Here is a 12,843-nt window from a genome sequence, read left to right as displayed (position 1 = left end):
AAAAAACAATAATTTTATCAGTAAGATATAAAAATACACCTACAGATGCAACTGTGGGTAATGAGGTCTGTGAGTGGGTATATGAGTCCCCCTGCAGAGAGTATGCCTGGCTCTGTCCACTTGCATAAGATTCACAGCTTGCAGATCCGATGCTCTCCCCTTCTGAGTAGTCAAAGACATTTAAAAAATAAGACACTATAAAAATTCAGACTACACAAAAAGTACTTGTTCAAATCATATTCATGTATTTTAAATTTTTATTTAAAATTTCACCATTATAATTGTTTCATATAGATACGTTTTGATCAGCTACTGGCACATGGGATATGTCACTAAGGTGCACGCTGTACCTGGCATATTTAGGGTTGCCCCACTGAAAATATTTTGCTGCCTGACATGTTGGTCCACTTCAGGAAGCTCCTCGGACTCCTGCACTCCACCTCCCCCTCCGTCTCCTGTGTGTCCAGCTGCCCCTTGCACCAGCGAGGATGGGTAAGATGGATGAGTAAAGGTGTAGGAAGTGAGAGTGGAGTCTCTTCGTTCTTCAAAGCCCTGCTGCTGAAGGACCTGCTGCTGTCGACGCTCCCTTGACTTTTTGATTAGGTTCACTCTGTCCCGGATGGATTTTCCGACCACTTTGGCATCACTTTCATGAAAGAAGCCTGATTTCACCTGTAATGTAGAGAGGCAAAGAGAGAGTAATTAATTAATGGGCAAATGTCAGCAGAGGAAATCTAGATCCGCTGGAGAAATCTTGAAGTGGCTGATAGATAAAGTGAAGGGCTTGTAATTCCTAACCTGCATTTAAGCTTTTAAGTATCAAATCAAAGCCTTTTCCTAGTCTACAGTACCTGACACCTACGGGCCCGATCAGCTTGTCAGGGATTAATTATTCCTGCCTTACCATCTCTAGAGCCACTTCTTCAGCACTATCATTTTCCAGGTCATAGCTGAACTCAATGGCCTCGTTGTCCTTGTGCTTCCCCTTCAGCTTCTTGGGGTCTTCAACCCAAATTCGGAGAGCCAGGCAGTCCTGGACGCCTGTGTCCTCCTCAGCTAGTTCCACCCGGACGCCTGTGTCCTCCCCAAAGAAAGCATGATTCAGCAGGTCTCGAATGGAGAGTCTGTCAAGAAAGGAGAATTCGATGATAGAAGAGACTGGGACGTTTAATGATCACATTACCAGACACTCTGCATAATAGAGTGGATGCCATAGTGTTATGAAAGCAAATTCTGCTTACCTCTGGCTTTTGTTCTGACGAATGCAGCCTTCAATGATCTCTTTGATCTCTGGGTCATTTACTTTGTCAAAGCTGGCTGGCTTTATACCCTGAAATAAAAGAAACAGGAAATTCATTGTATTCTACAGGAACTTATGTAATTAGGATTTTAAGTCCTGCATTTAACAATTAAAACGTTTTCAGAGTTGAGCCAAATAGTTTAGATCCCAATTAAATAAAACAACAATCAATTAGATCCTTATGCATCATCATAGAGTTTGCTTGCAAATATTTCAAAGACTCACGCTTGTGACTTTGCGATAGATCTGAGCAGCATTTTGGCACTCAGAGTAGGGGTACTCTGAAGTAGCCATCTCCAGCATACACATCCCAAAGGCATATACGTCCACAGACTCATCATAGTGCTCCTCATACATCTCTGGAGCCATGAACTCCGGGGTTCCTGTTAAAACCAAACAGTACTCTATGACAACCCAAACATCTAAATATTATTTCACTACAGATTAGAGTTTGTATTTACAGTGATGTAATACCATCCACAAAGCAGAAATTTCCTCAGACTCAATGTAAGAATTTTCAAACTGATAATAATCTACTTACTCATCATCTAATTTATCTTTACTGGGCACTGCTTCTGCAGGCTAAGACAGCTGGCATTTCTTCATCAGTGCCCTCTTTCTACATTCACCACTAACATAGAAATAAACTATATGTCTACTAGAGGTGGGAATCACCATACATCCCACGATACGATATTATCACAATACTTAACGCACGATACGATATTATTGCAATTTTTTAAAATATTTTGCGATATTCAGATTCTGTACATAAAGGTAAACTTTATCAATCATTCATTTTCTCTAATATCAAAGTCTCACACTCAGTCTTTCTCTCATTTCAGTTTTATTGTTGACAAACTGAACGGTTTGTATTACAGTCTAGTCCAACTTAACTGAATCAACCATCTGGTACAATTATAGCTATTCTGAACTATGCAGTTTATGAAAACTATGCAGCCCCTTCAGCAACTGAAGAATTTGAAAGTAAATTAAAACAAAATATAATTTTACATTAAATAAAAAAGTTTTAAACTTAATTAAAATAAAACATGTCTTAAATTAAAATAAGTAAACTGTCATGTTTATTGCTGCCAAAAACAAGTTAAACACATTTGGACAGTGAAGGAATGTCAGGATTCTTGCTCCGAAAAAGGATCAACATGCTCTGAAGTCAGAGCACAAAAACCTTTTTGTAACAAAATATCGATTTCTGCTGTCCCTGTATCCATACATTATTAGCAAACAAAATATCACCATACTACACAGTATCCATTTTTCCCTCCACCCCTAACGTCTACTGAAGTTAAGTGAGACCTTTGTAAAATCTCAGTAGTGCTGAATGCAGAGGAAAGGCCTTAATCTTATAGAGACAGGGCATGAGTGATCTAAAAAGCATTCAATCTATAAACTGCAAGCAGCCTACCTATAACACTCTTTGCAAAGGAGGTCCTCATAAGAGTGGCCAGTCCCAGATCACCGATCTTGACTGATCCTGTGGGGCCTGTTATAAAAATGTTGTCACACTTGAGGTCCCGATGGACAATTGGTGGAGTCCTGGTGTGAAGGAAGTGAAGGCCTTTCAGAATTTGCCTACACCAACTTCTAAGGACCTTGGGTTTCATCACCTTAAAGCGCTTCAGGTAACTGTGGATAGAGAATAAAAGCAACAACCAATAGATAAAACGTGTCAAAACACTGACAGCGATAGCGAAATATTATGAATTACTTATATTTCCTGAATTTGAATGTGTTGTGATAATGTGATGACACTTCACCTGAAACACATTATATATCTCTGTATAAAGCAACACATCTGTCCAAATTAATAGTACATTAACTCAATAAAAACTGTGTTTTGCAGTATGAATAATCTCCATTCATCAAATGCATTAACAGAAGTGAGTAACAAGGTGTTGGCAAGACAAACAAATGAATGTGGATATAACTTCATATCATTTATCATATATAATTCATTTTTTAGAACATAATAAACATAGACTCAATAATAGCGATCTGTAGCAGATAGGTTACACTAACGTTTTGAGTGTTCCTGATGTCATGAGTTCAGTGACTAGTACAATGCACTTCTTTCCACGAAGTACAGACTCCCAGGAATCATAGAAGCGGACGATGTTGGGGTGCTGAAGCCCCTTTAGCATCTCTGCCTCTTCTTTGAAGCGTTGCTGCTCTGCCTTGGTCAGCTTGCGATCCTGAAATAGGAGGTACATGTCATGTCATGAGCCTCAGCAGCAGGAACCCAAAACATAAGCCTGCCCTGGACAGCACTCCCATAATGAAGCAATAACACCTACTGCCACTAGATGGTGCTAGCAGCATATAGATGTAGCTCTGCAAAGACAACACCCAGTCACTGGCTTTATAAAACACATTTCTACTGCATCTGCCACACATCCCTAGTATGGCGGACAGAATGGCTGTTGCAGAAATACAGTTCACTGGCACAAGCAGCTTCCTATAGGAACAGAGATAGCACTGACTAATCCCTCAGTTACACACTGGTATATAGTCTTTTGCAATCCCTCAGATTGATCGCATAAGGTTTTTTCTTCTGTTGTGAATATATAAAGCATGTTTGTTTTCTTCTTTTTACATTTCCAGACATTATACTGCTTTTTCTTAAAATACTAACACTTTAATTAATATAATTTGCTGTACTCTATTCACATAGAAAACACACGAACATGAAGTTCCCAGCAGGTGGAAAAATGTTTCAGAATATGCTATGTTGTGATAGTGATTTGAGAATTTATTAAGAGTCACATAAAACTGTCAATTAAAGCATTTCACAGTGAGAGATGACTTTGCTGGCTCCACTAAGTGAGTGTGTATTTTTAGACGTTGTCATTAACAACTGTTGCTATATCCATGTATACAAATCCGTCTTTTCAGGTATGCGGTCATTTGAGCTTTATTAACCTTGGACCTGCTATTTCAGGGAATTATGACAGGTTTAACAGGAAAGTTACGTGTCATGGTTTTGTATTATTAAAAAAATCTAATTTTATGCCATTTATGCAAAGAACTTAGGAAGAAATAAAAACAAACAATACAGTATGTTTCACTTATTATCAATGGGGAAGTTGGGTGGCAGCCACTACTGTGTCACAAACAGACCTCACTATAAATAGAAGTCATCATAACACTTGGTTTCCACTAATCGATTTCATTGATGTTAAGCTTGCTTTTTCCCCACAAACCCCGCCTCGCCACAGGGAGGTGGAGTACTGCAGATATTTGGACACAGATCAACAGATTTTCATGTACTGTCGATATCCTGTTATACAGCCTTCTGTCACTTTATATATTGATATACATTTTTCTGCCTACACTAAAAGCTCTGTACTTATTTTTTCAGAGCACCTTTGCTCTCTGTGTCAATACTGGTTTGGTGTCCTGGAAATATTAAGCAATCTCTTCACCCTCCCCTCTCAACGGAGAAGAAGCATCAACAAAGAAGCTGCTCCTTTTTGCACTCACTAAGAATTAGTTCCTCAGAATAGCCTTGCCCTTACACCTTTCTGTGTTTACTACTAAGTCTGTCATGTTGCAATGTCATGTTGCAATGCATTGAGACTCACATGTGCAAATGTGAGTCTCAATGCTGCCTGCTTCTACCTTTTCTCATATTTTCGCGTATGCTCCTGCTGTGCTGTATTTTGTCAGGGAGTACTGTCTGTGTCCTCGTTTAGAGCTCCAGTCTACCTCATTGTCTGGCACACTGTGAAACAGTGTGACTGTGTCTGTTGCCTCCTCAGCGTCTATTTTGTCTCCCCACAGAGCATTGCATCATCAGCCACTCTTAGGGTCAGCAAAGGTTATTAAGAGTTCAGTTAATATCTGTCTAGACGTCCTCACACAAGCCTACCGCCCACTGTGAACCAGCTCACACATTCACACTAATATTCTCATAAATGGAGGCACAGCATCAATGAAGAAATCCCTCTAAGTGTATTATTAATAAGCCAAAAGATCACAAAAGTCTGATATTGTTAGATTAATTGGTGATTATAAATCGGTTATTGCTGTGAAGGGCTGTCTATTACTCTGTGTTGGGACGGTGATGCAGTGACATTGTGTCCAAGGTGAATGCTGCCCTTTCTTCCACCACCCTGAGATGCTGAATTAGATTAATGGTCAAAAATATAAATGGATAGATATAAACAGCAATTTGCAGACAAAGAGTTTGCAAACAAAATGACAAATAGACACCAGAGGGAAAGAAAAACAGTTGCAGAGCAATTTGTTAACCATCAATTAAATGACAAAGCAACATTGAAACACACAGACAGTTCCACATTTCTGCTTTCAAATAGAGAAATCATAAAAAATTAACATTTACACATATACTGTGTAAATAAATGAGAGAGGCCAGAAACCTATTGTACTCCTAGTGTCAGTCTTCTATGTATGATGTATGATTTGAAGACTGTGGAACTACCAAAAAGACAGCAGTAACTCTGGGTAACTCTGGTTAAGCAGTTAGAGAAGTAAAGCTGAGAGGGTTTGGACATGTGCAGAGGAAGGATAGTAGATATACTGGATAAGGGAAGGTGTTACAGAGAAGGATGCTAGGAATGGGGTGAGACAGAGGCAGTTGATCCACTGTGGTGAACCTTTCTCTTTCAGAAATATTTTGATATTCAGTTTTTACTTAAAGTGTGTCATAGATGGGCCCACAATGGTAATTGTAGAATCTCAGACATGTGAAGTAATTATTTCACCCTGCATTATAATGACTGATTTTGGCCATAGTTACTGCACAAAATATTTAAGTATGTAATACTTTGTAATGCTCCTCTTATTTTGTTAAAACTTTCAACATCATGTAATTTTTTACATGGTGCATCTGTGGCAGGGACGTCAGTACTATAGATCAGTAAACAGAATAAGATCTAAGCACCACGTGCACCGTGAGATTTTTTTTGGATCAGACATCTGGTAGAGCAGAAGGTCAAGCCGCGGGTTATTAAGTAGCCTCATAAAACACCAGGGTAAATGGGCAGGATATAGCTTACAAAGTACATAAGTCGACGGCATGAAGCTGGGATCATGAATGCACCATGTGAGTCTTAAACCATCTATTTTGGCAAGCACTGTATAGGTATCACATACACGGGGTTATATTCTTATCTGAGATGGCTAAAGCAGGATAAAGCGGACTAATTTGGAGCGTTATTCATACTGAAGGCGTATATTTATACATTTATCAGGGTGCATGCACCATATCTTGTTCTGCAGTTAGCGTTTTAAGGTGGTGGATGGCTAAGATTAGATTACTCTAAGCTCCAACAGCCCAAACTAACAAGACAGATTGCTGCAAAAGGGTTGCCTGCATACCAGATTAAGACTCCAGGCCAGTGGGCCAGGTTTACAAAGATCTATAGAAGCCTTTAGCCAACACGCAGGCCTTTACCACTACAAGAAATGTGTTCAATTGTTTCTTGTTTTACTGTGGTACTACTGTTGTGCAGTGGTAGAGACTATACTTTTATACTATAATGTCTTCGTTTTTGTTTTCAAAACAAACCAAACTTTTTGCTAGTCCCTCATTCTTCACAGATTTCTGGTTCTGCATGTTGTCAAACCAGAAACCTACTCTTCAGATGAAACGGTGTGATAACTGACTGCTATCTGACCAAACAGATTATTTTCAATGTGCTGCCTTTGACAATTATCATACCATAAAAAATGGATCACCAGTGCTAACCTTTTATTGATTTCTAATCAAGCTATACAGTTAATGGTAGTGTTATGCAGTTAATGTTTCCAGCGATCAATAGCAACTGAATCTCTGGTTGCTGGTTAGGTAATAAAGACTCTGGGGGGAGGATACAGCCCCAGGGACACTTGTCAACTATCAGAGACCCAGCAAATATGTGCCTGGCCAGTTTGATTAGATTGATCCAATCGGTCTAGTCAGTTCGGCTGTAGTCTATTTGATTTAGCCTGAACTAATTTTAGTCACCCATCATTACTTTGTCTTTGCTTTTCCTGATCAGACTGGTCTTTACAATGAGAAACAACAAACACAATCCCGACTCCTCCCTTTATTGTTTTTATTGTTATCATATCAGACCAACCCAAAGAAGTATATCCAGAATAAACACCTTTTGCAAGTCAATGAGCATGTTGACGTTCACTAAGATACTTTGATCACTGCAAAATTGACAGTTTTTAATAGAATATATACAATATGACAGTTAACAAAAAAAATCCAAATGTGTTCTCTTATCACTTCCAAACTGTTAGACTTGACTGCATGCAGTCTTTACCAAGCCAGCACACATGGTACAGTGTTTGGAGAAGGCAGCCTCCTAAGCTGACATTTACCTTTTGATATGGAGCTAAAATTCTCTGAAACAAAACAAGTAAAATCACCAAACCCAAAGTGGTGACTATTGTTAAACTCAGTACTAAACGCTTCTAGTCTTGTGAATGTAACTGGCCTGGGGTGTGCTGGACCTGTCTGGGATGACTGGGTTGAACCAGTCTGGTTTCTGCCTCCCGAGTTATGCTGTCTGTGCAGGATTTTTGTTCCAGCCTGACAGGCACCCACTGTAATTAACTCCCTGGATCACTCTGCATGCTCACTCAAACAGACAAAAAAGTGATGGGGGAGAGTACGGGTGCAGGGGGGAAAGTGGGGTGAGAGAGAAAGAGAGAGGGAGGGTGACAGGCAGACACATACAGTGATATGTTGACACAGACAGACAAGAGGGCAACAGCTCCCAGTTGTGGGATTCAAACAAACACATTCCCCTGTATGGATGGCAATATACGACTGAAGCAATAGCAAGGTCGATGTACAGCTCTGCTCTGTGAGGTGTGGAATTCCCTGGGAAAGGGAAGGAAAGAAGAGGGATAGTGTCCACACTGTGAACTTTAATTACCCACTCATTCAAGCTGCATTTGGACAGCTAATCCCCCGGCTTCCCTTTCTTTATGGTCACAGGAGGACAGGAGTCTGGTGCTCCCAGGCTGCAGTCTCACAGTAAAGTGGACAGCATCAAACAGCGTACTGGCTAGTCATGTACAAGTCATTTATCATCCTGTTCAACCTATATAGTTGTTATTGATTCCCTGTGTTTTAAAATAGGACGACCACTGTTTGAAGCTTTTTTGACATTGCACACTGCATTCGTTATTAGGACCAAATTAATGTCCCACATCAACTCTGTCTAATCAAGTGTATCATTGCCATCACGGCTTGAAGTCATTATTATTGTGATCACTTTTGTCTAGTCAATGGCAACCTGAAAACATTGAAACCATGAGTAGACTTTGGTGATTTAGAGTAAACGGGTCAGATCATGTGCACCGAGTGACTAGAATGTTGCACTGAATGTTGCACTGGATGCATCTATAGGCGTGTGACCAGACCTCTGTGTATGTGCACGTTTGTGTGTGTTCATGTGTCTCCCTGCGTACGGTAGCTTAGCATTAGCTACATGGCTGCTCACTGGGAGGGATGCCATGGTAATCCTGTGTTTGGCTCATTGTGTCCCCCTCTGTCTTTCCTTCTCTTCCCCTTCACGATCACCTCCTGTGTCTGTCACTTTTCTTTCTCACACGCTGCCTTTTTCCCTTCTCCTAGCTGTTGCTCTGTGTGTCACAATTACAGTCTGTTTGTTTTTCTCGATTCACTATCTGTTTGTAATACAAAATCTAATTAATGACTTAATCATTTTGGATTGAAACAGCCTGTTTTATAACAATTACCCCCAAAACTTGCTGTTCTCAGTAGGACTGGATGGGTGAAGTTTAACACTGATGGCTTTTCATTTTCAAAAAATGATCTCAAAAAATGTTGTTGCTGATGTCATGACATAAAACTGTCTGGTGGCAAAACACAACTCTAACATTGATACTATATTGATGCTACCTTTGCAAGCTCTGTAAATTTCCTCCAAAAAAGGGCAAGTCGATTATTTAAGTAGCTCTGAACAACTGCTGATGTGAACCTGTTTCAGTAAGTGTTGGGAGTAATACCAGAAAAGGTGATGAGGGCATTCCTGCTGCTTGTTAGTCCAACAGAAAGAGCCTGATCTCAAGGATTAGCCAAGGCTCTTGTTTTGGAATTAGCTCCAAACCAAACACATGACTGACTTTCCTCACACAAAGCCAGCAGTCAGATCAGATGGCTAACTGTAACACTGCTGTCTATTGTGAGGCTAAGAGTCAGAGGGATGCATTTCTTTGCTCCTCCACGAGGCTGCCTCCCACCATATTTAATATTCACACCATATAACAATGTTTCCCATTACTTCTCCACATAATTACATTTGGTGGGCTACAGCGTGTAAAGCCTTTGACAGAAGAGCCATATTAAACATTTATAATAATTTGACATTTTCCTCCCACTTCAATTACAATGCATGAAAAAGACTTTCTCAGAGTGATGTTTGGTGCAGTCACCCCTACATATACTACAGTCCTCCTATTTACTCTGTTCTCACAAAATACATCTCATTCATAATTCCATTTCATAAACAACAGACAGGCTTTGTAGACCTGGTTACACCTAAAGGAATAATACAAAAACAAATAATGCAAACATTAATTTATCTTCTCCTAGTACTTGTAATCATGCATTAGACTGCATGATTACAAGAAGAAACAGCTTGTTTAATAATTTATTTCTACAAAGCAAGGCAGAGGCCGTATATCCCCTTTATGATGTTTCTTTCCTGATCACTACACCTATAACAAGCATTGATACAAACCTGAAAAACAATAATCGCCTTCATACAATTCAGGTAAATGCATGGCATAGTCTTTCTGATAGGACACCTATCACAACAAGAAGATATGCTGACAGTCTATTCTATTATTCATACAGTCCTAGAAAAGGCAATGCCTCCACTTTCACTGTGTGCTGTCACTCAGCTACAAGTGATGCTCCTCGTTTTCACCTCAGTCTCCACGGAGCTGCAGTCACACAGTCTGAATAGGAAGCAGACTACGTGCTGAGATTTCCTGGTCTCTGTTCATTTTACAACAGTAATACTGTGTTTAAAATTCTGAAGTGGATAAATAAAGTCTAAGTATTATCAGTAAACCTACGGCATTGTTTAAGTGCACTGATTATAATAATAAAAAAAAACAGAAAACAGACTGTCTTACCTGAAGTTCACACCAAGCCACCTCCACCCAAGTCTCGGTGTCTAGGCCTTTATAGACGGTCTTGAAGGCTCCTCTGCCGAGTTCTATGTCAAATTTGAGGAACCTTCCTCCAGGAGAGGTAGCAACAGCTTTCATCTCTGCCTCCTCTTCCTGTTCTCGGTCCCTCTCCTTCCCCCTCGGTACAGGTGCAGATGAAGGAGCATCTTTCCCAGGCTCATGGACTGAGCTGGTGCAAGACGGTTCATGTCCCACGGTTGCACAGGATGAAGCTACCCCATGCTGCTGGGGACTACTACTAAAGACTGAGTCTGATGAGCGCAGCTCCAGGTGGGGGGCACTATGTGATGCCAAGGTGGGCACATCCACCTCGTCGTCTTCCTCACAAATCTCCACGCTCTTCCTGAAGAAGCGCTTCTCCCTTCTTAGTCGTTTCTGACCTGTATCGATGGGTAGGGAGGGTGTGGAGAATGAAATAGGTCTGAGTACGGTCTCCTCCTGGGAGGCTTCTCCTCCACCGCCGCCTCCTCTGATTCCTCCATCTTCTTCTGTTGCTGCTCTCCCTGCTTCTGTCTGGGAGGAGGATGAGTCCATAGGGGTGCTGTCTGTCCTCTCCCTCTGTTGGTCGACCCTGCCCTCCCACTCCGGGTCCTCCTCCTTCTGTCCATCAGGTTTCTCCGAGGAATCCTCGGTGCCTGCGGGCTCTCCTGGGTCAGTAGCCATGGGGAATGGGCTTTCCCACCCCTGCTAGACCTCCTCCTCCAAACCTTTGTTCCTCCGTCAGTCCCCGTCTCTCTCTTTTTCTGTGGTCACCCTCTCACTTCTTTTAACGGGTTAAGAGACTGCTACAGGTGGAAGCTGTCCTTGATCACACTGGTCACTCTGTCACTCTTTTCCTCTGTCGTCTTCCTCGGACTCTTTTACTCTGCTGCTTTACAGAAGCAGGTGAGATCACAACAGCTTTCTATCTTCACTTTCCTTCTCAACATTGCCTACATTTTCTTCAGGAGCGACTTGTTCGGTGCTAATCAAGAAGAATCAGACATCTCTGGGCTCAAACAAACACAGGAAACCAGGAAGGTTTTTTTCAAGCCAGCTGGGGTAAGCAGCACTGTTATTATTTCAAACTCTGATGCGGAAATCTTCAAGTAAACCTGCAAGACAAAAACAAAACACAGTCGATTGACATATTTAAATCAGAAAAACACTGGTACATTATTTATATTTAATAAGATACACTTGGAATAGCCCCAACAGCCCAGTGTGAATGGATGGACTTCAAGATATCATCATAATCACATAGAGGCTGAACCTTAAGAAAGACAAATTTTCATCTGTAATTTTAACACAACAAACGCCTCAGTTGTGTACAATTAAACCAAAGAGTCTCTGAAGAATATCCCGTGAGCCTGCTCAGTGATCACACATGGTTTCATCAATCGTCAATCACATGTTTACCAGAGTCTAGCGTCTGAAGTTGTGCTCAACAGCTCCATTAGTGAACAGAAAGCTGCAGTTAGGAGTATACAATCCCAACCATTAAAAATGGATGATGAACTATGGGCCAGTTCGGTTGAGTGTGAATAATTCATACTCAGAGGGATTGTTGAACTGTTTGAGAGACACTATCACACATATGCAACAAAAGCCTCATAAGATTACACAACTGTGATTATGATTATCATCACTACAGTATTACTCATACCCTGGGAACCATTTAAAGCAGTGAAATTTGAAACTACTGACTGGCTCTTAGGTAAAGTGAGGCAGAAGTGAACAAAGTTTCTTCTGAAATAGTGATCTTCCTATAAAAAGGACCTGATTGCTGTTAGTTTTTTTGGTGATTTTTGTGTCATTGTGTGGACAGAAGTGGGCAGATTTCCAGTGGCATCTTTATCTTCACTTCTCCTCTATCACTCCCCACCTTTCCCATGGTATTGCATCTCCCCTGCCTTCTTAAAACAAATTATCTCTAAGTGGCTCATAGCCTGGAGTTGCTTTGGAGAGTGTATCTTAGAGCCAGGGTTTAACTACTAATAAAAGTTGCAATAAGGCCCAAAGTCACCTTATGACTAAGCATTTGAAGTTCCAGGAAGAGAGCATACTAATGGATACCAACAACAGCCGTACACAAGGATTGTTATGGGAATGTAGTGGATAGGAAGTGCAGTCCAATTCAGGCTATTAACAAATATAAGTTTACACCTTCACACATATTAATTTGAAAGTGAACATGTGAAACTTACTGCAATTAGGCACCCAAACAATCTGTGGTTACAGCGACTTGGCTATGAAGAAACCCACCGAAGCAGCCGGCCTCAGACCCTGAAATGTCACAGTAGCAAATCTGAACTTGTCTTTAAGCTCGAACAAAGCCCACGGTTACCACACGGGAATCA

General features: G+C 40.8%; 1 protein-coding gene across 10 annotated transcripts in view; it reads right to left on the bottom strand.

Moving 5' to 3' along the window:
* Positions 1-12,843, bottom strand: part of wnk3 (WNK lysine deficient protein kinase 3) — a 37,586-nt gene that overhangs the window by 17,438 nt on the left and 7,305 nt on the right. For 9 of the 10 annotated variants that reach the window (XR_014871659.1, XM_085146881.1, XM_085146886.1 and 6 more), the window contains exons 2-9: positions 10,448-11,598; positions 3,341-3,513; positions 2,727-2,947; positions 1,526-1,683; positions 1,242-1,330; positions 905-1,124; positions 351-672; positions 44-162 (exon numbers count right to left, since the gene is read on the bottom strand). Coding sequence is in view for 9 of the 10 variants with exons in the window: in XM_085146881.1 (XP_085003007.1) it covers positions 44-162; positions 351-672; positions 905-1,124; positions 1,242-1,330; positions 1,526-1,683; positions 2,727-2,947; positions 3,341-3,513; positions 10,448-11,167 (2,022 nt within the window). In the remaining variant the exon portion in view is untranslated. Of the gene's footprint in view, positions 1-43; positions 163-350; positions 673-904; positions 1,125-1,241; positions 1,331-1,525; positions 1,684-2,726; positions 2,948-3,340; positions 3,514-10,447; positions 11,599-12,262; positions 12,685-12,843 lie in introns of those variants that run through there. The other variant, XM_085146884.1, reaches the window with a different exon arrangement.

This window comes from Neolamprologus multifasciatus, chromosome 20 (assembly GCF_963576455.1).
Source record: "Neolamprologus multifasciatus chromosome 20, fNeoMul1.2, whole genome shotgun sequence".
In the NCBI taxonomy this organism is placed as follows: Eukaryota; Metazoa; Chordata; class Actinopteri; order Cichliformes; family Cichlidae; genus Neolamprologus; species Neolamprologus multifasciatus.
Note: the sequence above shows the minus strand (reverse complement) of the source record. Positions and strands in the feature narration are given on the sequence as shown.